The sequence below is a fragment of the Patella vulgata genome, chromosome 4 (genome assembly GCF_932274485.2).
Source record: "Patella vulgata chromosome 4, xgPatVulg1.2, whole genome shotgun sequence".
Classification (NCBI taxonomy): domain Eukaryota; kingdom Metazoa; phylum Mollusca; class Gastropoda; family Patellidae; genus Patella; species Patella vulgata.
The window spans coordinates 32453218-32479292 of NC_065882.2; the positions used below are offsets into that span (position 1 = coordinate 32453218).

Here is a 26075-nt window from a genome sequence, read left to right on the forward strand (position 1 = left end):
CGCTCAAAGAAAATGTAACAAATATCTTGGACGGTCTCTTCAAATTTTCTTTGACCGTGTACGAAGCCAGCAAATAAATTTGCCCCTGCGTCGAAAAATGAAAGTGAAATCTATAGATTTAGATGCGTGTGTAGATTTGTGGCAAATTTATTTGACGGCCTATCGTACACGAGCATAAGTTCCAAATCTTTGACACATTTATTTGACGAAAAGCTAGGCATGCCAGCTTTTGTCAAACCTCATATGGCAAATTCCCTCTCGTACACGAGCAAATTTATTTAACAAATCTCCATTTGTCAAAGAAAATTTGCTCGTGTACGACAGGCTTAACGTCTGTATGGGATAAATAAAACACAACTAACAATGTTTAATTTCTTTATTATTGTGAATGGTCTGTTTTCAGCCTCACCTAAAACGAAAGAAAAAACAGTTATTACAAATATATACATAGAATTTTTCAGATTTTATTGAGTCCGAAACGTCGCCAGTCCGAGTCCGAAAAGTCGCCTGACCGAGTCCGAAACGTCACCTACCCGAGTCCGAAATGTCGAGGACATATTTTTTGGAGTCTGAAATGACGTAAGTCCGAAATGACATGTAATCGCACTTTATACGCCGGCCAAAATGTATGCAAACTATGAACAACTTACAATTTTTTAAACATATCAATTCATCTTCGTCTATAACTTAGATGTAATCCGTCAATTTTTGGCTGCTATCAAATCCAAACTTTAAATTATATACGATGAGCTTTTACACATTACTTCATTACTCGCAGCTTCGGTTAATCTAAATCAATCATCCATACAGCACGTACAGTAAATCACTTCGCGGGTCGCTTAACGGTTATGTTACGTGGTCAGAAATGCGCCAAAAGGTTGGGACTACATGTATATTCTTACGCTGTTTTACTCGGCAAATAATATCCGCTGTGACAATATACATTCTACTTTATGTCACCTAATTCATTTCGGTGGGAGCAGATATTGAATAAAGCCATTTCACACACACATACGTGTACATTACATGCGCCTCATATATTTATACAATATCCAGAGTGTGTTAATTCTCGTCTTCACCCCGTTATAATTTACTTATTTTGAGTACACTTTCTGAATGATTCCATTCTTTTGTACGTCCAACTTGTCAATTTCCTACTGCATATACATGTACCCTGTGTAGCTGCAACCTATAAGCTTATACATACATGTATGTTTGCGTTTAAAATCTAGATATCAGAAGCTCGAAAGTTATACTAGACGGTCAATACGCAAGTTTCGTGGTTGAACCCGCATCGATATTGCATAATATCGGACCCATATTTATCTTTGCTACTCGGACAAACCCAAAGAACCACACGGACCAATTAAATTACATTATAAGGCTTGACTTATTCATTTTAAAAATATAATACAGACAATATGTTATTTATGATTAAATCACAATACAAAGAGGCGAATAATTTATAGATGAGTAGATTCATAGCTTAAGAATGGCCGCTGCCGGTAAGTACATATTAGCAAATATTTATCTTTATTACATCGTTCGTTCGTTCTTGCTGTTTAACGTCTGCTTCCACATAAGTGATATCGCAGACAAGACATAGGAGAGCCGAAGCTGATTCCTGTTTTTTAGAATATGATTTTGTAATCTTTCCATTTGGCCTTAGGCCATGGATTTGGTTTAGTGGGAAGTTCTTCCCTTTATTTAATATAAAACATATCGTTTGGTAGATAATCTCGTCTGCTTCTGGATTGGTAGATGTCATCGTTTTAGTGTTTAGGTGCCAGGCCCGTCTTATCGTGGCCTCCCCTTACTCCACTATCCCACTCTCTGGGTTTGGTATCAGTTTTATTTGCGGAATAGTGTTTAGGTGCCGAGTTCGTCTGACCGTAACTCCCCCTTACTCCACTATCCTGCTAGTTTGGTAGATGTCATCTTTGTGGGGTTTGTGTTTAGGTGCCAGGCCCGTCTTATCGTGACCTCCCCTTACTCCACTATCCCACTCTGTAGGTTTGGTGTCTGTTTTTGGTGGAATAGTGTTTAGATGCCGAGTCCGTCTGATCGTGACTCCCCCTTACTCCACTATCCTGCCAGTTTGGTATAAATCCCCTATGTAGTTTAGTGTTTAGATGCCGGGCCCGTCTAACCGTGACCCCCTCTTACTTCACTATTCTACTTAGTCCAACTGTGTCCATTAGGGCGTGGATTTGTTCGAAGATTTGCAGTTTCGGGAAGAGTAGGTTCTTAGTGTTGAATGGTATGTTGTTGGTCTCCATTGTTCTCACTAGTTCCCTTCTCTCCTCCTCGTATACCTCGCAGTCTACCAGGACATGGTTGGTGGTACATTCTTCTCCGCACTCACAGATGATGACTTGGTGTTTGTAGTCTCGCAGCCGCTATTTCACCCTTAGCTTCGATATAAGTCTACAAATATCTCTTCTAGGGTGATTGAGTGTTGTCTTTGTGTAGATCTTGTCATCCAGCCGGAATCTGTATGTGTCAAGTTCAACGAGATTTAATTCCCAGATTGAATTGACCTGTCTTTTGACCATACTGTAGATTTCCGTGGTGCTGTAGTCTATGGTGCTGAGTGGTGCTGTGTCCTTGAGACCTTCATTGGCGAGTCGATCTGCCTCCTCGTTTCCTCTAATGTTGACATGTGATGGAATCCACACGAGTTCTACTTTGCTTCCCTTCTCTATAACCCTCTGGTACAGCTGCCTGATTTCCAAAATGACTTCTGGTCTTGAGTCCGAGTTGTCATTTTGGATTGAAATCAGACTGCTCAGAGAGTCGCTTGGAATGACGAACTTACTAGTCTTTTGATGGGAAATCCATGATATAGCGTCACGAATGGCCACAAGCTCTGCAGTGTACACCGAACAGTTATTGGGCAGTTTCCTGCTTATTCCCTGTTTCCCCGTTTGGCAGGTATATTCCAAACGAGCTGGTGCCCCTTTCAGGATTGCGTGAGCCATCTGTGTACACATGGTCCCAGTCATCAGACGGCCAGTTGTCTTCCAGGTGTTCTAGAGAGAAAGCACGTGCAGCAGTGGGGTTGTTCATTTATCACGAGCTCCCCCAGTTGCAGTTCCGTGATTGTTTCCCTGATACCCTGGCCGAAGCTTTTCTTTCTAGGATCTCTTACATATCTTGTCTTTTGTAGACTGACAAAAGTAGGGGATCTTTCGCCCAGTTGCGAGATCTTGGCCCAATACCTTGTCGCTAGTTCTTTTCTTCTTAGGGATAGGGGCAACTCCCCGGCTTCCTGTAGTAATGCCTCTCTCCTAGTCCCAAGCCCTACGCCGGTCACAATACACAGAGCTTTGTATTGGATGGTGTCAAGCTTACTTAAGAGTTTTGGCGCACAGTTCATGAAGGCCAAAGAGCCGTAGTCTAATACAGAGCGTATTAGAGCACGATACACCATCATTAATGTAACTCTATTGGCACCCCATGTGCTGCCCGTTATTTTCCTCATTAAGTTTAGGATTTTGGTGCATCTATCTACAGTCTCGTCGATGTGCGGTTTCCAGGTCAGCCTTCGGTCAAAGATTACGCCAAGGAACTTGGTTTGGTCTTTAAACTCGATGGTTTTCCCGTTCATACAGAGTCATTCTGCTTATCCCTCTATCCCTGCTTACAAGCATGCCGACTGTTTTCTTCTCCGAGACTTTGAATCCCCAATCGTTTGCCCATGCCATGAATTTGTCTAAGGCCTTCTGCATGTTCTTTTGTAGTTCACAGAAGTTCCTCCCTTTCCTCCATATGGTACTGTCATCAGCAAATTTAGCTAACTCTGTTTTGGCGTCGAGGTAGGATGATTTCTGTATGTCGTTGATCATGATATTGAAGAGAGTGGGACTGATAACCGACCCCTGAGGCGTGCCATTTTCTAATGTTTGCCCGGCACTCAGGAATCTGCCTACATTCACCTGTATCCTTCTATCGCTCAGAAAGCTTTTGATCCACCGAAACATTATGCCCGTTATACCAATACGTCCTAACTTGAAGAGCAGCCCGTCTAGCCAGACTAAATCAAAAGCCTTAGTTAAATCTACGAACACGACACATAACAGGTTCCCAGAGAGGAGTGCCTGCGACATGACTTGCTGTAGTCTCACCAAGTGGTCCGTTGTTGAACGCCCTTTCCTGAACCTGCTTTGATTTTCGTCGATCAGTCGGTTGCTCTCCAGATAGAACTGTAGTCGTATGTTAACCATTGTTTCCAAGGTTTTGCACAGTGTGGATGTCAAGCTTACTGGTCAATAGGACTCTGCCTTTGTTCTCTCTTTACCTGGTTTTGGAAGAGGGATAACGTTGGCTTTCCGCCATTCTTTGGGTACCTCTCCTGCCAGCCAGGATGTGTTGAAGAAGTTTAGTAGTATCCTTTTGGCATTTCTAGGCAGATGTTTGAGCATCGAGTACTTTACTTTGTCCTCACCAGCCGCACTATCCTTCTTGAGGGAAAGAGCCTTATTTAACTCCTCCTCAGAGAAGGGTAGATTGATTGGTTTAGCCCCTTCATTAGGTTCAATTTCTAATGAAGGGTGCTGTGAGTAAAAGATTTCCTTTCTCTTCAGGAACTCTGGTGATTGGTTTTCGTCCCTGCTTGCGTCAGCGAAAGCTTTTGCAAGTAGATCTGCCTTTTCATTGCCGTTGGTAACGTACTCATCTCCATTCTTTAGGTTTGGTATGTTGAATGATCTGCGCTTCCCGTTCATGGCGTTCAGCTTCTTCCAGACGGCACCTGTTTGCGTGTTTTGATTCAACGCATTACAGAATGTCATCCAGTGCTCGCTTTGTGCCTTCCGGATGGTGTCTCTTGAGGCGTATTTCAACTTCAGGTAGTTTTGGTGATTGACTTCATTGTAGTGGCGTTTCCGTAGGTGTAGTGCCTTCTTTCTTTCGTTAACCGCCTTCTGACATTCTGGTGACCACCAAGGTTTTCTAATCCTTGATTGCCCTACAGAAGTCTTGGGAATGGAGTCGTCTGCGGTTCCTATAATAGCACTCGTGATGTTGGCTGCGTACACGTCGATGTTGGCATCGATGATGTCTTCTTCTTTCCACCCAAGGCAGCCTACATGGAAGTTAGCCCAATCAGCCTCTTTTATTTTCCAATTGGGTTTCCCATTATAGACTTCCCTGGTTGTTTCACATTGGATGCAGAGTTCTATCAGTAGATGGTCGCTGCCAAGTGTTTCATCTTCGTGTACTTGCCAGTCGCAGCGGTTTGCCATACCAAGCGTACAGAGCAAGAGATCCAGGCGTGAAGGTGGGGCATTTCCTCCAACAAAAGTAGGGCTCTCGACGTTCAGTACGCATAGGTCGTTCTCTTCTATTATTGAGCATAGACTAATCCCCCGACAGTCATTCCTCGGTGACCCCCACAGGACGTGTTTTGCGTTGAAATCCCCGCAAAACACAAATTCGCCCTGAGGAAGCTGGTCGAGAAGTGACTGGAAGTCAACTGGTTTTCTCGTGACATCTGGGGGTACATAGACATTCACTATTGTCAATTTTGTATTATTGCTCAATGTGATGGCTATGCCCATTGCTTCTAGAGGGTCCTCTACGTCAAGCGAAACAGAAATATAATTTAAGTTATCACTGACGTAGATGGCAAGACCGCCGCCACGTGTCGTGCTGCCCGGTCTGTCCCTTCTCTGACAAATGTATCCGGGCAAGTAGATGTCGTTCTTGGTTGGTAGTAGCTTGGTTTCTTGGAGGCATATTACATCTTTCGGGTTGCGGGTGATGTATTTTCTCAGCTCAGCACATCCGGGAGCCAGTCCATTAACGTTTAGTTGTAGAACTTTTACCTGGCCCGCCATGTTGACTGTCCGGATGGATGCCTCTCTGTCTTGTCTATTTATTGGTCAATTGGCGTTTCACATTCCATAGGAGGTACCTCATTAGTGTTCGTCTTTGGTGTTAAAACCGGCAAGCGACTGGGCATATCGCCAGTGCTGTAGTGACGAACATGAGATATCCTTCTACGGAGTGCGAGGTTTGCCGTTTGATCGTCTTTTGTGGTTTCTTCGTCGTCGTCTTCTTCTCTTGATCTTTTTTTTACCGTGTTGATTGAATTAATCATGACACACAGGACATCGGCGTTGACAATGTGTGTCTTTATTTTGCCGAGTAGGCTTGCCATCTTGGTAGTTTGGTCCTCATTGGACACGGCCACCCTGAGGAGCTCGATCATGAAGTTCATGAAGCCACTTTCCGTTTTAAATTTAGGAATGAAGTGTTCTTCATGAATCTTCGTTTTCGGTTCCTCTTCTTTCTTCTTGGGTTTATTACATCAACAATTTAATTGTTTTTCTTTGATGGGCTTCATGATGAAACAATACCACGGGTAAGTACATAACGCTTTATTATTTCAAAGAAAGCAGATGCATATTAAAGCAAACACAATTATCAATTATTAAAACAACAATTAAAACAAATAGTGTATCATTTGTAGCCGCGATTAAGAATTGAAAAGGGATGTTTTCTTAGGGAGCCAGACTTTGTTTTTGTAAAGAGCCTGCTTAACATTAGTATTGTATCTGATGATTACATTGTATTAACCACCTGAATGGGTCAAATTTAAAGAATGAAATGGCTTCCTGTAGATTTGTTGAAAGCCTTTGTCTGTTAGCTTGGTGGTTGAGAAGTATTAGCGTTTGTTCTCAAAATAAGTAAATTATAACGGGGTGAAGGCGAGAATTAACACACGTTTGGCCATTGCATAAATATATGACATGCGCATGTATTGTACACGTCTGTGTGTGTGTGAAATGGCTTTATTTATTATCCGCTTCCACCGAAATGAAATGAGCGGCACACAGTAGATGTATATTGTCACAGTGGATATTTGTCGTAAGAATATCCCTTGGTTGAATGCATTTAAATGTACAGTATTCTATTAAATAAATAGTTTTTTTATTAAATAAAGGAAAGAACTTCCCACAAAACCCAATCCATGGCCTAAGGCCGAAAATGGAAAGATTGCAAAATCATATTCTAAAAACAGGAAGCAGCTTCGGCTCTCCTATTTCTTGTCTGCGATATCACTTATGTGGAAGCAGACGTTAAACACCAGGATACTACTACTACTATGGATACGGAATTTGTACAATAACAAATACATGGCGCTGTCACTTTTGTGACTTTGGCAGTGTACCCCCTCCCACCCATATTATTTTAATACGGGAGAAGGCGAGAATTAACACACGTGTGGCCATTGTATAAATATATGACATGCGCGTGTAATGTACACGTCTGTGTGTCACACTGATCCGCAGTGAATATTCGCTTGGCCGCTACAATCACTGATAAGGATGACAACAATGCGACTTAATGACTACAAAATGACTTTTTTCTTTCGACAAATTAAATTCTGAAACATTTTTTTTAGTATTAGAAAAATAAATAAAGGTGTTTGAAGTATATCTTGATAAAAAATATTCCATATTTAGCGTAAATGGGTACAGAAAATAGTACGCGGAGGCGTAAAATGGGTAAAACGATATCATTTTGCCCGTACCAGTTCATATTACTACGTTCGATGTAAACAACGCACGTGTGACCATCAATTTGACGTTTTTTTCTCTTTGTTTACTCTGAATTCTTTCAAAAGTACATTTTTTTCCGTCTTATCTGATTGACCTGCTCGTGTTTGTTTTAAAACAACAAAAACAAGCCACAGAAGTAATCTTTTTTGGTGTTATCGATGCCACCCTGCTTTGTTGGTAAACATCGTGATGTGACGTCACCCTTAGAACTACAGCGGTCTGACCTTTTAAAGGTCAGTCATCTTGGACAGAGATAAAAGACGGATGTCGCATTAGGTCTGTAAAACAGATTGGTCTGTGTGTGTGTGAAATGGCTTTATTTAACATCCGCTTCCACCGAAATGAAATGAGCGGCACACAGTAGATGTATATTGTCAAAGTGCATATATGTCGTAAGAATATTCCTTGGTTGAATGCATGTAAATGTACAGTATTCTATGGATACGGAATTTGTAAAATAACAAATACATGGTGCTGTCACTTTTGTGACTTTCGCAGTGTACCCCCTCCCACACATATTATTTTAATACGTCATAATACATTATTATCATATACCGGTGACAGTCAAGATTTGCTAAATACTTTTCACCAAGTAGCACAGCGTAAGATTATATAGTCCCCGTGTCGAACCCAACATCTCATGTTTTCGCACGTTTCTGACCACGTGACGTACGGTTAACCGCATTGCGGAGTGATTTACATGTATGGCACTGTGATTTATGAATGGTTGATTTAGATTAACTGAAGCTGCGAGTAATGAAGTTATGTGTAAAATGTCATCGAATATAATTTAAAGTTTGGATTTGATAGCAGCCAATAAGATGAAATGATACGTTTAAAAAATTGTAAGTTATTCATTGTTTGCATACACGTACATTGTGGCACCACGTTATACATGTACAGTGTGTTAGAAATAAAACATACGACCGTAGCTGCCTCGCCAACGGTTAACATATCTTGAATTCAACTTAAATAAATTACATTTTTCGTCAACATGCTTACATCGGGATGATATCGGCACTCAAGCGATTCACCGTGTTTCACCGCGAAACACCCTATTTCGCGGTGATTTGGCTAGCTGCCGTTTTGCTAGCGATTCTCCAAGATTCCACCGTGAAATAGAGTGTTTTTCCGCGGTGTTCGGCGATTATAGTCCCAAACTCCAGCACTGTAGTGTAGGTAGAGATGGGTGATTCTTCCAGTTATCCCAAATGTTTTAATGTAACTAGTTTCATTCGTATTGAACTCTTCAGACTGGTTGGACTTAAAAGTAAAGTTCTATTTATACTATTCCGTGACCCCGGTAAAAGAATTTACCGGGGTTAGTATTTGCCGGGGTTATTTTACCGGAGTCTGGTGTATTTTGGCGGGGTTACCAGGGTTTAGGTATAATGGCGGAGTTGCCGGGGTTGTTTTACCGGGGTTTGGTATTATGGCGGGTTTCATGATTTTGCCGAGTGCCGGGGTTTGGCATTATGGCTGAGTACATGAATGTGCAAAGTACCGAGGTTTGGTTTTTTGGCTAGGTAAGGAATAAGAAAAATATGATACATAGTAGACGTGTCTGTCCTTAACCAAGGTTTTAGATCAAGGCGGGGGACTAGTTTGAACTCTTCAGACTGGTAGGATTGATAGGGGAAAGCAGACCCGGGTAGGGTCTGGGGCCCCGAGGGCTAGAAGCGGAAGAGAATAAGAAGGAATAGAAAAAAGATTATTAGTTGTTTAATAAGCTAGAAATAAACGAAGAGTTTTCTAGGTCGGTGGAAGTGAGCTGGCAGGCCAGCGTCGGGTCCCGCTGGAGTTCCTCATGTAGGGATAATTCCAGGAAGATATTGAAGAGCTTATCTGAGGTCGGGTTTCGGTTCTTCCAAATATCGCTGCGACTGGATCTGACTGTTTCCCAAGTTTCTGTCTACAAATGGCTCAGGGAAATACAGAAATCCCAGTTTGTAAAACATGGGAATGGTGCCCCTGATGGTGTAGGTAGGCGTGGGCTCAGGTGGTCAGTAGTGGTGGCCACAGGTGTGGGGGATTCCACACGTACAGTTTCCGTAGAATGTCTTGTAGACGGGTGGGTGTCCAATGCTACTAGCGATGGCTTCGTGGAGTTGGTCCTGGGGAGGACGAGGTGCTAAAGCACCCTTGCAATGGTGCTTCCTTAGGTATTCCATTCTCCTGTAAGGTTTATTACAGGTAGCACAGGTGAATTTTGGTGCCGCATGCCTCTGCTGAGGTGCCGAAGTAAGTGACACTTCTTGGAAAAAACTTTCCCGCATAGATGACAGGCGTCCATATTGGTCGAAGAGATGCTATGACGTCGGGTATCGTATTGTGACGTAAGGCGAGTAGCTGAACGTGGAATAGTGATAAAAAAAGATGGCATTGTAGCGCTAAAAGGGGGGTTGTTATTAGGAGGCTAAAAAAGATCTAAAGTAGCGAGTGGCTAAACGTGGAAAAGTAATAAAGAAGGTGGCAAAGTAGCACTAAAAAGGGGGGGGTTGGGAGGCTAAAAAGATCTAAAGTTGGGACACCCAGTGGGGAAGGTAATAAAGAGAATAAAAAGGGGGGGGGGGTGCCCAAGTTCAAATTTTGTCATTGATACCGTGTAGTTGGAAGGTTTTTAATCTTATAATCCAATGTAATTCAATTGTACGTCTGTTGGTAGTAGAAGTATAAAGCTCAGGGTCTGTGCCAAGTTGTTTGATAATTTGGTAGTCGAGGTTTCGGCTAGAATGTCTTGGTAAATTGATGTGCGAGGCGACTGGGGTGTCTCTCCGGTGGGTGATATCAGCGTAGTGTTCCTTCAGCCTAATGCTGAATAGTCTCTTCGTTTCGCCTGTGTATTGCTTGAGACAAAGATTGCAAGTAAGAAGATATATTACATTCTTGCTGTGGCAGGTCCAGTTGTTGGGACATTTGTAGGTTTTGCCGGTTTGAGTGGAACGGAACGTGGTCTTTGATTTGAGTGTGTTACAATAATAATATTGACAATTGGCTCTAAGTTGCATATAGTGTCTAGGTATGCGTAACTTTTTCCACTGACTTGAGGTTTTCATGTGTGTTTTTTTTATGGTGGCTGAGGTCAAAATGTCTTTTAGGGAGGGGTTCCGTCTAAAAGCTGTAAGGCAAGGAAGGGGGAAAGCCCTAAGGCAGTCCTGGGAGCTAAAGAGAATGTGCCAGTTGTCCTTAATAAGTTTGCTGATATATACTGAAGTAGGATTAAAATCCGTAATAAATACCGGGCGTTTGCTGGTCTCGGCGGTGGTTTTAGGGGTGAGGAGATTGATCCTCTGAATGGAATCAGCTTGAGTTCTATTATCTTTAATAATATCTCTTGGGTAGCCCTGTTGGAGATAGTAAAGTTCCAGTTTGTCTGCATGTTTAATATAATCTGTGTTGCTTGTGCAACAGGTCCCTTATGTGTAAGGTCCCTTATGTTTGATGTGTGGCGGGTGGCATGATGTGTTGGAAAGGTAAGAGTGTGTGTCTGTGGGTTTGCAGGGTTAAAGCTAACCGTAGTGTCTAGAAATGTCACTTGGGAAGTGGAGTATTCAGCTGTGAACTTAAGAGCGTGTCCGCGAGAAAACCATGCAGAAGGTGCTAAGGCTTCAATCACAGATTTTGACCAAATTTGGTTTATAAGTTGGGATAGTCCCAAAACACATAAATGTGCAATATTAGATAAATCTTTCAATTCCTGTATGAGAAAATTGAAAAAACATTTTTCATATGGTGAAATTGCCAAAATCTGTCTTTTCTCAAAAACCAAATTTGGCAAGTCCTTACACCTTTACTATACGTAGCAGAAAGATGTTACCACAATATTAACTTCAGACGATTCTGGCGAACGAGATCTGTATACGGACTGGATATCAAAGCCTGTCTAAATTCCCCATTTTTCGTCACCCAAAGTTTGACGCCCTATAGCTACTTCTTTCATGGGGTGGGTTTAAAAAATTTATGCTCACGTGAACAAGCAACCTCCCAACATTTGATACAAAAAATAAAAATGACCGGAATCGACTTGAAAAAAACTAGGTAAAGGAAACAATAACCCATGAAATTAACCTGTAATTTCCCTATTTTGGAGATAATTAACCGTTGTAGATAAAAAAAAATAACAATTTATTTTCCTTTTCATTCATATGGTGTTTACTACCAGCCCTAAAATACATTAGTATCTGTTTTATAAAAATATCTTGAAAAAAAATACTTTCAAAGGCCTGTAATCGTTCATGGCTCATCTGGCGTCAACGGGAATTGACTTCTGCAGTTGTCCACGACCTTCCATTGGAGTTTCGACGTGCTCAATCTTAACAAACATATCCATTACTCTCAAATAGACATTATTTTAAATAAAATAATCCAACGAAAATTAAAAATTCACCTAAAAGTGAGATTCGAACCACCAACCGCATGACTTCCCCCGACCCACCCTCTCACCGAGTTGCTTGTCCCAGGGACCCAAGGTCCTTTTCGTGGGCCCTGTTCAAGGGGTTTGCCTAGGGCCTCTCTTATTCTAAATCCTGCCCTAAAGGTGCAGCTGACGGTGCCCGAGAGCTGTAGCTACCATACTACACTGTTCAATGTCACCCACTTCGACGCAATTAGGCTTCGTTGCCGTTAATATTTAAGCTTCCACATTTCTGTATTGTAGAAATCAGTGGATGTGTTCCAAAATGAATAGTGGAAACATGCTCTGAAATTAAAAATTTTGTAGCCATTTTCGGTAACTTGTTTGAAAATGAAATCTTAAAGAGACAATACAACAAATACAATACAAGGGACAATACGACAATACCAAATATACAATAAATACAAATATACACTTATATAGAGTACAACATGGTACAAATAATGGCTATGGATATGATGAAAACGTATAAAAGTCAAAAAATTTATTTCTCTAATTAAATTCGCAAAAACATGTATCACAAAAGCTTTTTTTTAGCACTTTTCAATAAGCTGTATATTTCAAGTATGTTGCATTCCGGTCATTTTTTTTACACCTATGGATACTATGTGCTTAGCACTTCAAAATCATCCAAAGAAATTCTACTTGCGACCATGAAAGAAAAAGTTACAGTGTATCTTTTTCTGCACTATAAGGACAATGTGAATATGGTACCCTAAAACAAGTCCGCACAAAATTAGTATGTACTGATTTTTTTTTTCAAATTAGTGCTGGGGTAGAAGTTGACCACCCGCTTTATCAGACAGGGTCAAAATTAGAAGGTTGCTATTCCACCATAGAATGCAGTCTGTGCTTAAAAAAGGTGATAAATACACATGTGAAAACCGCAATTTTACCCATAAAATGAATAATTCCTGTACAGTCCTTTAGAGCGACATCAGACTGTAACCACTTCAGCATGTTACCTCTTGCCCCTAGGGGGTGTCATCCCATAAGTTTGATCAAAAACTTCCGACCCCCCATCTTAGCACTTTTTGCGATTTTTGCATGGTCTTCTCGCGGATACACTCTTAATGGTTTTATGGAAGGTGTTCATATGTTGGAGGAAGTCTAAAAGTTTAGACTTACCATGTGTCCAGATAAGAAAGATGTAATCTATATACCGGACAAAGACCACAGGTTTGAAAGGTACTCTGTCTAACATAATTTGTTCTAATTCGCTAAGGAACACACAAGCAAAGCTAGGGGCTACTTTGGTCCCCATGCTGGTACCGCCTATCTGGAGGTAATGTTGATTATTGAAAACGAAATTGTTTTTTGTAAGTACAAGTTTTAAGAGTGTGATAAGGTATGTGGGGTGGATTCCCCAATTAGGTTTATGTGTAAGAATGCTTTTAGCGACTGCTCTTAAGCCTTCGTTGGTAGGAATATTAGTGTAGAGGGAGGTGACATCCATAGTGACAAGAATGACATCGGTTTCTAGAGTGAGGTCAGTGTCTTCTAATTTTTGAATAAAATGTGTGGTGTCTCTGATGTAGCTAGGGTATAGAGGGACGAAATGTTTTATACGTTCATGTATGAAACTGCTAATGAATTCCGTGGGGGTTCCATTCACGCTGACAATAGGTCTGCCTGGGCCTTTTCCAGATTCACAGGATTTGAGTATTTTGGGTAAAAGGTAGAAGCGACCTGGTTTGGGGTCGTCTATGTTGAGGCCTTTTAGGAGTTTTTCCGTAATATGTCCCGCTTGATAGATTTTAGTTAGGAAAAGTATGATTTCATTGTTGAATTCATGGGTGGGGTCCTCATCCAGTGGCAAGTAAAAGGCAGTGTTAAAAAGTTGTCTATTGGCTTCAAGAATCGGATTTGTTGAGGATTACAACAGCTGAGCCCTTGTCTGCTTTTTTGACGATAATATCGGGGTTTGTTTTAATAAATGGAAATGGCTAAAATTCAACAGGCTTCTTTATTTCACTTATTTAAATAATGCATATAAATTTCAGAAGGATTAGATGATAACTTTTGGCGTTAGAGCATTCACAAGGTTCAATAAAGTGAAACAAGGGCCATAACTCCAGACATAATGAACAGAAATTGTCGAAATTAAGTTGGCTTCTTCGTTTCACTAATTTAAATAATGCATATAAATTTCACAAAGATTGGGTGATAACTTTTGGCATTAGAGCGTTCTCAAGGTTAAACAAAGTGAAACAAGGGCCATAACTCTAGAAGTCATAAACAAAATTATTGAAATTAAATAGGATTCTTCATCTTACTAATGTAAACAACATATATCAATTTTAAAACAACTTGATGAAAACTTTTGGCGTTCACTTGAAAATGTGGACGGATGTGGGCGACGGCAATATATATGTCCACATTTCCATGTGGGCGTATAAAAACTAGAAACTGTGCAAAATTTGTGGTCGAGTTTCAAATATCTTGCTTTTACCTTTCTATAGAAGATATACAGTTCAAATTTGGTAGTCTTAAAGAATTTCTTGTGTAAATTACGAATCTGCAATCGAATTACAGGTGAGTGATAGGGTTCGAATGCTACTTTGCCATAAAACCTAAAAACAAGAGCATCACTAATGCAATATACGTCCACATTTCTGCTTAGATTGATATAGTACTTTATAAAATGAAGAGAATAAAATATGAAATGACTTTAATATGACAAGAGGCATCATGAGGGTGTAACATGATACAGGTATATTCAAACGGTTTTTTTTAAATCTGATGAAAATTGTGACCTCTAGAGGGACCACTAGCTAAAAATGCGATTTTTCGTATAATCAAGGGCCATAATTCAGTAAGTTACCATCCGATACACAATTTCTGTACGAGGGGCGGCCATTTCGTCCGGCAGTTTTGGTCCGTTTTTCAGGAAATTCGAACTGAGCTATCATTAGGGTGTAACCAAGCACTGAAATAAGCGGCTGGACATGGATAATGTCCGGGCGAATTGACCCCTTTTGACAGGCCAAATTGCCTTTCATCCGGACATAATTGTCCGACCGTGTTTTTGTAAAACATTAAGCCAAAAATATTAATTTCAATTCGCGAATTCGAGTCGATCGCTAATTATTATTAGACTCGAAAAATCCAGGCCCAAAAATATCAATGACCCGAATCATAGTGAAAATGTTACTATTTATATCTCGGTCGCATGCAGATAAAATAATCAATAATTTTTAGAATCGGCTCTTTTACGCTGGTTGTATCAACGACCTGAGTCATAGTAAAAATATTACTATTTATCATGTATCTCTCGGCCGTGTGAAAATAAAATAATGAATAATATTGAGAATCGTCTCTTTTACATTGGTTATTTGAGTCTCGTAGCTAGCTTTGCGTTACTTTCATACATTCGTATATGATTAGCTCTAAATCACACCTAACTCGACATGTAATTATATGAATTATTAGTAATAAAAGTAATAATATTTTAATTTAGTTTACAAAAAATTTTTCAAGTTAACTATAGATGTAATTACGGACAGACTTTTTATACGAAAATATCTCACTTTGTTGGACACTTCCGGTGTGAATGTAAATAGAAGAGCCTTGAAAACATGTCGAATAAAGTAACTTCTTACTTTTCCCAACCCTCGGACACGGATATCCCGGCTAGTGGGACCGTTCCAGAAAATACAAAGACTGGTACTGTGTCTAATGTCTCTCATAAAGACACTTCTAAACGGGGGCCACTGCCGTCACTAGTTCGAAAATTACAAACAAGAACCGTAGACAAGTGGATCAAAAATGACTTGGCAGATTCTGAACCATTTACGACAACTCAAGATGTCTATTCTTTATTTAACTATGAATCTGAATCAGAGTTTTTAGGATTTAGTCCCCAGCCCCACCAAATAGATTAATCACATTATTATATGAACTATAAAACTGTATTGCATATACATATAAAAACTTAAAACTCCAGGTTGTGAGTCATCAATTGATTTTATTAATAATATATTATTAATAATATATATAAACATAGAAAATTTCAACAGTTTTTTGGTATAATATACTTTATAAAGTATTTGTCCGGCCGAAAATCTGAAATGTCCGGATAAAAATTGTTACCTCTAGAGGGACCACAAGCTAAAAACATGATTTTTCATACAATCAGGAGCCATAAACCATGAAGTTATGGTTCGACTGATGCCATTATCGAAAGGAACCAGGATCTTTGGGAGATAAGACCTATATTCTAAGTTTCGTCAAAAGTGTCAATTTAATTATGCGTTGGTTTGTTTTCCAAAGAGGGCATTCTTTTGAGATATACATGTGACTTGTGTTCAAAATGAAACAATTTAAGTAAAAGATAGGTTGCCAGGCAACAAAACATACGCCCACAGCAGCTAAATCGTCCGGGCAGTCAACAAGAGTTGTCGCATATTTTTACTTTCTTTCGGTAATGAAAAATTTATAATACACTAAAATCTGATTAAGAGTAACAACTCATGAAGTAATTATCAGAAAATAATTAGAATTTGTTTGGTTTTTATAAAGTTCTGCCCCATGCTAACATTTGGTATACGAAACATTTAATATCATGGATTTAGCTGTTCAAGTTATCAAAATTCATTGAAAATCAATATACTTGTTTGTCTCAAGACCTTAAACACTATGTATAAATTTAAAGGCAATCGGAAATAAACTTTGGCCTCTAGAGCGTCCACAAAATATTTTGAAGTGATCAAGGGCCATAACTCTAGCAGTAATTATCGGAAATCGCTGAAAATCAATAGGCTTCTTCATCTCATGACCTTAAACAGTGTGTATAAATTTAAAGTCAATCGGATATTAAGTTTAGCCTCTAGAGCGTCCATGTTGTGGACGTCGGACGTTGTGGGCGTATAAAAACAAAGCAAACATTAGTAAGCAAACAGACTTCAGATCAAACTCCAAAATGGCAAGTTTCCAAATCATTTATAATTTGCTTCCCTGATTCGTTAAAGATAGGGTGCCAGGCAACGATACATACGGCCACAGTAGCTAAAGCGTCCGGGCAGTCAACATGAGTTGTCGCATATTTTTACTTTTGTTGGTAATGAAACATTTATAATACACTAAAATCTGATTAAGAGTAACAACTCATTAAGTAAATGTCAGAAAATCATTAGAATTTGTTTGGCTTTTAGTTCTGCCCCATGCTAACGTTTAGTATACGAAACATTTAATAACATGGATTTAGCTGTTCACGTTACCAAAAATCATTGAAAATCAATATACTTGTTTGTCTCAAGACCTTAAACTCTGTGTATCAATCTAAAGTCAATCGAAATGATTATATATAGGCGTAAACATGGTGTATAATATAAAATCAATCAGTTGATAAGGGCGAACGCCCGAAACGCGTCCTGGATAAAATCTTTTTATATCCACACAGTCTTGTCAAGTTTGTTACTGGGGATTTTTCTACTATGATAAAATCAATCAGATGATTCTTATGGTCTCTAAGGCATCCACAAGATTTTTTAAAGTAATCAAGGACCATAACTGTGGCAGTAAATAGCGGAAATCAGTGAAAATCAATAGGCTTCTTTGTCTCATGACCTTAAACACTGTGTATAAAATTAAAGTCAATCGAATATTAACTTTAACGTCTAGAGCATCCACAAGGTTCAACAAAGTGAAACAAAGGCCAGACGAGACGTAATAAACAGAAATTATTGAAATTAAATTGTTTTCTTCATCTCATTAATGTAAACAACAATTTTAAAACAATCGGATGATAACTTTCGGCGTTAAAGCGTTCACAAGAAATTATGGACGGACGGGGCGACGGCAATGTACGTCCACATTTCCATGTGGGCGTATAAAAAACTAATTAAGGAGTTTGTCAGACTTTTTGTTTCCTACCTATTCTAAGTATTTCCTTGACACCACCTTTGTCTAAATGATTGATATGAAAAAACCATGAACTAGATCCTGTTCCTGTACAAACTGTTAACCCCGAACTTTTCTGTTTATAACTCGGCTTATCATCACATTTTAACTCATAATATGATACCCTGCAAATACAAATAACCTCTTTCTATTATAGAAATCAATTGTAAATACTGCATTGAGTAATGAAAGTTTGAAAGTTTCAGCTTTACATATACTTTTTGTGGTAATCTTTATTTTAAAACAAACCACATAGTTCAACAGCAAGGTTCATGTTTCCCACCGTAATCCCAACATGACACTAATTACTTCCCGCTTTATCTTTTATAAAGCATTGAGCTACTAAACTACTTAATACCGACCTGGTTAACCAAAGCAGAATATACTCATTATCGAAATTAGTAATGGTATTGATTAGAGATAATAATAATAACTATTGTCTAATCGTCGTATTTGTATCATTTGGATGTCAGATGATCGTCCATTATTCATGCTTTCCAATGACACTTTAGTTGTTTTGATTCGGTGAAATCTGGAGTAGTAATCACTTTTTTTGCAAAAGTACCATTTTTTTTTAATTTTTACTCTACAGGTCACAATTTTTATCGGATTTTGAAGAAACTTGAAATATAGGGCTATCTCCCAAAGATCTCGGTTCCTCTCGATATTCGCATGTATCGGACCATAATTGTGTATTGTGACCTCTATTGGGCCATACTCCATGAAGTTACAGTCCGATACATGCCATTATCGAAAGGAACCGAGATCTTAGGGTGATAAACCTATATTTCAAGTTTCATTGAAATCGGATAAAAATTGTGACCTCTAATAATAATAATAATAATGTACATTTATATAGCGCTTAATCCATCCATGAGCATGCTCTAAGCGCTGTAAGTTAATGGCTTCTGTGGATAATACATCGTGAACATATGCGTCTTAAGTCTAGATCGAAATTGAGCAACTGTTTCTGAACACTTTATTTTGTCAGGTAAGTCATTCCATAGTCGTGGACCATATACACTGTAGGCTTTATCACCAAAAGATTTTAATTTAATTGAAGGTACAACAAGTGATAGATTATTCTGTGAACGGAGTGGTCGGTTTGGTACATAAGGCTGCATAAGATCTGTGATATAGGATGGAGCTGAATCATGCTGAGACTTGTAGACCAGTGTTAAGATTTTAAAGTTTATACGAGCCTCTATTTGTAACCAGTGGAGCGATTTAAGGACATATGTTATATGTTGACGTTTTGCTGTTCTTGTGATGATTCTGGCACAGTTGTTCTGAATTATTTGAAGTCGCTTTAATAAATGTTGAGATATTCCAGCCAAGGCACTATTACAATAGTCCAATCTTGAAAAAAATTAGAGACCGCACCAAAAGATGACACGCAGCAGTAGTCAATAGATGACGAATGTTTCCTATACTACGGAGATGAAAATTACAAACACGGCATAACTGATCAACCTGTTTTTCCATTGTTAAAGACGGATCAAATATAACACCTAGATTTTTAACCCTTGTTGCAAATTCAATACTAGAGTCGCAAATTACAAGACGAGAATCAGGAGTTGATGCGAGACGCTGTGGTGTTCCAACAAGTATTGCTTCTGTTTTTTCATCGTTTAACTTCAATTTATTATTATTCATCCAGGATTTAACAGCTTTGGAGCAGCGAGTGGTATTTTCAAAGGAATCATGAGCATTGTCTTGTTTAAACTTACTGATTAACTGTGTATCATCAGCGTAGGAGAAATGGCTTATATCAAACTGGTCTATAACATCCCCCAGACATCGTGTGTACAGTATAAACAATACCGGTCCAAGAACAGATCCTTGAGGCACTCCACAATTAAGGTTTGCAAACTCGGAATGAGATTTGTTTATAATGATCTTCTGTCTTCTGTCAGTAAGATAAGATTTAATCCATTGTAAGGCCGTACCAGTTATGTGAAAAGTTTGATAAAGTCTTCTTAAGAGAATTTCATGATCGACAGTATCGAATGCGGCAGACAAATCTAACAGGGTCAAGGACACAAGTTTACCACTATCTACGGAGCGCAGCAGATCATTTAGCACACAAAGGATAGTTGTCTCAGTGCTATGATGTGGTCTGTAAGCAGATTGAAATTTGTCTAAAAGATTTCGAGAAACTACGATGGACTGTAGTCGATTGTTTATTGCCTTTTCAATGATTTTGGAGAGGAATGACAAATTTGAGACGGGTCTGTAATTCTTAAGCACATTCCGGTTAAGAGAAGTTTTCTTAATAAGAGGTCTTACAACGGCATCTTTATATATTAAAGGAAATACTCCTGTACTAAGACTTGTGTTCACAATCTGAGTAATGACTGGAAGAAGCAGATCAAGATATTCAACAAGGATATTTGTTGGAAGAGGATCGAGTAGACAAGTTGTCTTCTTAGATGATTTGATAAGTTTTTCAATTTCATCGTTAGAGAATGACTCAAAATATGTTAGATAATCTCCACATGTGGCTGAAAAAGGTGTAATGCCTTCAGCTTCTTCATTTTCACTGGAGTGATCTAATTGTTCACGTATTTGATTTATTTTGGATGAAAAGAATTGACAGAAAGAGTTTGCAAGATTGTCATCATCGTCAGATTTTGGTAGAATTATCTCAGTTGTAGTACCAAGTAGTGATTTCATAAAATTATGACACTGATTGGGAGACTTAAATTCATCCGTTAGCTTTTGGACGCAGTATGCGGATTTTGCATCTATGATTGTCTTTGAGTATGCACCTCTTGCTTTTCGGTAGATTTGACGATGGACTTCTAGCAGAGAATGGCGATATTTTCGTTCCGCTTTACGACGATCTTCTTTTGCTATGAGAACATCTTTATTGTACCAAGACCTGCCAGGCCGGAGATATACCTTCTTAGTCACAATAGGGGCATGCTTATCAAGTAGGGCAAGTAAAGTGCTATTAAATTTACCGCACAGTTCGTTAAGCTCTATAGGTGTATTTGACAGGAGATCTGAAGACTTCAGGTCGTTGCTGAAAGCTTCCCTGTCTAATGATTTAATCTTCCTAAACGAAATGGTAACTGGCTGCAACTTCGGTTTTTCAAAATTCCATAGGGTTGAAACGAGATAGTGATCTGATATTTGAATATCAGTAACTGATGCACTTTGAATGAGAGTACATGGCTCTGGGGTCAGAATCCAGTCAAGAATGTGACCCGATTTGTGTGTGGTATGCTGAATGTGTTGACTATAGTTGTGCGAGGCTAAAATCTTGACTACCCTCCTACTGCTAGCGCAATCTGGTTTGTCATAGTGAATATTAAAGTCACCTAAAATAACAGAATTGGTTTTTGATGTTGTTGATAAAAGAACAGATAATTCTTCTTTAAAGTCAGATATTTTGTATCTGTTTTTACTAGATGAGGGTGGGCGATACAAACAAATCGCATGAACGCATGTGTTGTAAGAGCTGATTTTTAGGTTAAGGCTTTCGAAAGTTTTAAAAGTTTGGTAATTAGGTAGTCTTTCAATGCAAAGAGAAGATTGAAATCGAACTCTGATACCACCACCGGTACCAGTTGATCTATGTGCATTAATAAAGGAATATCCGGTAGGTGTAAGTTCAGATATTCTGGAGTCGTCACCTTCGGCTTTTAGCCATGTCTCTGTCAAAAACAAAACATCTATTTTGTCATCAATAATTAAATCAGCAATGTCAAAAACTTTATTGCGACAAGATCGTGTATTTAGAAGGGCAACGTGTAGTTTGGGTTTAAACTTGGTTTCTTTCTTGGCATGTAAGTCCTTTTCCTCGTGATCGTAGGGTACATGTTTTACATTTGTCTACAGTGTTCACAAGCTACAATCAGGGACCATAATCCATGAAGTTACAGTCCGATACATGCGAATATCGAAAGGAACCAAGATCTTAGGGTGATAAACCTATATTTCAAGTTTCATTGAAATCAGATAAAAATTGTGGCCTGTAGAGTGTTCCCAAACAATTGTGGACAGACGGACGGACAGGGGCGACGACAATATACGTCCACATGAAAATGTGGGCCTATAAAAATATGGTATATCAAGGTTGTGGAACCTTTAGAGGTCACAATTTTCATCCGATTTTGATGTAAGTTGGAATGCATATTTATATCCCAAAGATCTTGGTTCCTCTCGATATTCGCGCATATAGGATCTTAACTTCCTGAATTATGGCCCCTGATTGTACGAAAAATCGCGGTTTTAATTTGTGGTCCCTATAGGTCACAATTTTTATCGGATTTAAAACCAGCGGCTGCCAGGCAGAATACGCCCACATTTTGCAAGGGATGGATAGAGAACAAGCTAAAAAGATACCAGATTTTTTGTACAATCAGGGGTAATAATCCAGAGAGAGAGAGAGAAATGGGCTTTAACGTCCACTCGACACAAACTAGGTCATTTCGGGACTAACATATGGTTTTTAAATTTTATTTCAATAATTCGCTTGCGCATAGGGGTCTTTAGCAGTTGGAGGAAACCGGAGGACCCGGAGAAAACCCACGAGGTTGGACAGTCGACTCAATGACAGACTTTATGATACAGCGAGCGCACGCTAACCATTCAGCCATCCAACCCCCCTAATAATCCAGAAAGTTATGGTCTGAAATGCGCAAATATCAAAAGGGACTGAGATCTTCGGGATATGATTTAAGTTTTAAGGTTTCATCAGAATCGGATAAAAATTGTGACCTCTAGAGGGTCCACAACCTTCGTATTGCATACTTTTACACAATTTGTGTACAAAGAGCGGCCATTTTGTCGAGCAGTTTCATTTCAATTTTTCCGAAACTTCGAATTCAACCTTCATTACGGTGGAATGGTGAAATATTTAAACGGTTTTTAAAATCGGAAAAAAAAATTGTGACCTCTCGAGACTCTGCAAGCTAAAAATGCGATTTTTCGAACAATCAGGAGCCATAATCCAGGAAGTTATGTTCGGATATACTTGATTATCAAAAGAAACTAAGATCTTAGTGTGTAATGGTGATATATTCACATGTTTTTTTTAAATCAGATAAAAATTGTGACCTCTACAACAAGCTAAAAACATTATTTTTCATACAATCAGGGCCCATAATTCAGGAAGTTCCTACCCAATATGCCTGAACATCAAAAGGAACCAAGATCTTCGGGTTATAAACATGCATTTCAAGTTTCATCAAGATCAGATCAAAATTGTGACCTCTAGAGGGTCCACAACTTTGATATACCAGATGTTTACACTAATTGTGTACGAGGGGTGGCCATTTTGTCCGACAGTTTTGGTCCGATTTTCATGAAATTCGAACTCAACCAAAATTAAGGTGTAACAGTGATATATCTGAACGTTTTTTTTAAATCGGATAATAAATGTGACATCTAGAGGGACCTCAAGCTAAAAATGTGATTTTTCGTATCACTGATTCCTTAATTAGTTTCATCCGTTGATATCTGGCGGAGAAATCACGTTTTTCCCCAAAACATCCATTTTTTGCATGTTTTTTTCAAAATATCAGACAATTTTTGGACTACTTCTGGTTTACAGACAATTGTTCGGATTACTTTAACAACTGGTCTGGCCATATGGCTTCATGTTCCAGTGGTTTCAGAAACATCGATTGAGTCTTTAAAAAAAATATAAGGGTTAAAAAATTGATGGATAATTCGAAAAATAAAGGGCGATAAATAAAACTTATATTACTGGAACCGGATGGACTTGGGGTATCCAAAAATGTAGGTCAAATTTGAAAAATAACAAAAATGTCTCGTAAACAACGTGTTTTCAATTTTCGAACGATAGAAGTTATGGATGAATGTTCGAAATTGAAAAATGTGAGATAGCCATTGTCTCAGAAAAGAATTAGGATTTCCAAAAATGTCATTTGTTTGAAAATAGGTAAAGAATTGACAAAACCACAACCGATATTTCATTTCTCGCTACCGTTCAAAATTCGTCCACTTCCTGTCTGCGCAGAAGTTTCAAATATAGTTTAAGAAGTAACCACCTCATGGTTTCCCCGATAGAAAATTAGGTCCCAGATCGGTATCTATTAAAGGCACTGAGAAATAGACTCCCAGAATAAAAAATAATAGTAATAATATAGAAAGGTTGCCAGGCAACAAAACATACGCCCACAGCAGCTAAATCGTCCGAGCAGTCAACAAGAGTTGTCGCATATTTGTTCTATTAAACATTTATAATACACTAAAATCTGATATATGCCAATATCAAAAGGAAATGAGATTTTTGGGAGTTAGACCTACATTTTAAGTTTTGTCAAAATTGAATAAAAATTGTGACCCGTAGAGTGTCCACAAACAAATTGTGGACGGACGTCGGGATGGATGGACAGGGGCGACTACAATAGCTTTAAATAGAGGGCGAGAGCAGGTGTTCCTTTTAATAAAGACAGGTTGCCAGACAACGAAACATACGCCCACAGCAGCTAAGTCGTCCGAGCAGTCAACAAGAGTTGTCGCATACTTGTTCTATTGTTGGTAATGAAACAGTTAAAATACACTAAAATCTGATTAAGATTAACAACTCATTAAAGATGGGTTCCCAGAAAAGTATTTATCGGGTGGTTATTTCCAATAAAAGTATGGCAATTTTGGTATATATGGAAAGTAGAGATATCCAATCTTACTAGAAAAATACTGGAGTCCCCGAAAAAAACTCATGGAGGGTATACAGGACAAAAATGTAAGGGTTCCCTTAATCAACAGCCCGACGATTAGGAATTTCTGCACGTGTGATGTCAAAGGTCGCACACGAACATTGAGCGCTTGATGTACAAGTTTATAAACTTTATGAAGAGTTAGACGTACAACACTTTCTGAGATAAAAATGACGGAAAAATACGCGGTTAGTGGATAATCCGAGAATTTAATTAGGATTCAATATTTGTAATAAATAGTAAGCGATTAAAGACAACATCGTCTTATGTATGCAATGAATTCTCCTCTGACTTCCAAGAGAGGTAAGTCACGTCACGTAAACATGACCTGGTTTGATCGAATTTTTATAGCAGGGCATTCCTTCGCAATTACAAGATTTGAAGCAAAATTATGACTAATTAATTAGTTTGAATATGTTTTTAGTCCATATATACAGTCAAATCGCCCAGTTTGTACGCGGGAATGTATTTTAAATAATTATCATAAAATCATTAGAATTTGTTTGGCTTTTAGTTCTGGTCCATGCTAACGTTTAGTATACAAAACATTTAATATCATAAATTTAGCTATTCAAATTATCAAAAATTATTGTAAATCAATATACTTGTTCGTTTGTGTATCGACCTAAAGTCAATTAAAACAATTATATATATGCGTAAACATGGTATATAAATATAAAATCAATTAGATTTTTCAAAGTGATCAAGGGCCATAACTCTGGCAGCAATTATCAGAAATTGGTGAAAATCAATACTCTTCTTAATCTCATGACCTTAAAGTCAATGGATATTACCATAAGCCTCTAGAGCTTTACAAAGAAATATAACATAGACAATAAGCACAAGTAAAACAAAATTATACAAAATTATAGACATACACAAACATGACATGTTTCATACACAAAATATAACATAAATTTAATTTTGATAATTAATTCAAAAATATTCTATAATAGGTTGATGTGCGTACAAAGTTTCAAAAAGAGATCTTGAACAGTTTATGAGATATTCTCCGGAATCGGGACGGACGGATGGAGCCCATTTTAATATCCTTCCCTAAACTTCGTTTGGTGTGGGTTAACAAAGAATTAGTAAACAATTTAATTTCTCTTTAACACAAACATTTAATCGTATTGATTTTATTCTCTTAGAAATCAAAATATATTGACATTAGTGCACTGTCGGTAGACATTAATATTATTCAACAAAAGGAATAAATATAATTTTGTATCATCGTTCATTGAAACATTCTTATCATAGTCCGATTCGGTTTGTTACATAATTCCGTCCATCGGCTTTTCTGGTAGAAATCATGGAATAAGCTTTATTTTGTAGATTTTGATGTTTGATTACAAAAAATCAATGTTGACATTTTTTCTGCGTAGGTCTTCATAATATGGGCAGGGGCGGATTGGGGCCGGCAACCGGCGCGGGCTACTGTTTCGGAGCGGCCCCTTTTACTGACCGCGGAGCCCAGATGGAAAATTTTGAAAAATG

The 26075-nt window shown here is 38.5% G+C and overlaps 1 protein-coding gene across 2 annotated transcripts in view; it reads right to left on the bottom strand.

Moving 5' to 3' along the window:
* Positions 1–26075, bottom strand: part of LOC126817210 (NAD kinase 2, mitochondrial-like) — a 199450-nt gene that overhangs the window by 12680 nt on the left and 160695 nt on the right. For both annotated transcript variants that reach the window (XM_056100100.1, XM_056100099.1), the window contains one exon: positions 17857–18008. In XM_056100100.1, coding sequence (XP_055956075.1) covers positions 17857–18008 — 152 coding nt within the window. The remainder of the gene's footprint in view (positions 1–17856; positions 18009–26075) is intronic.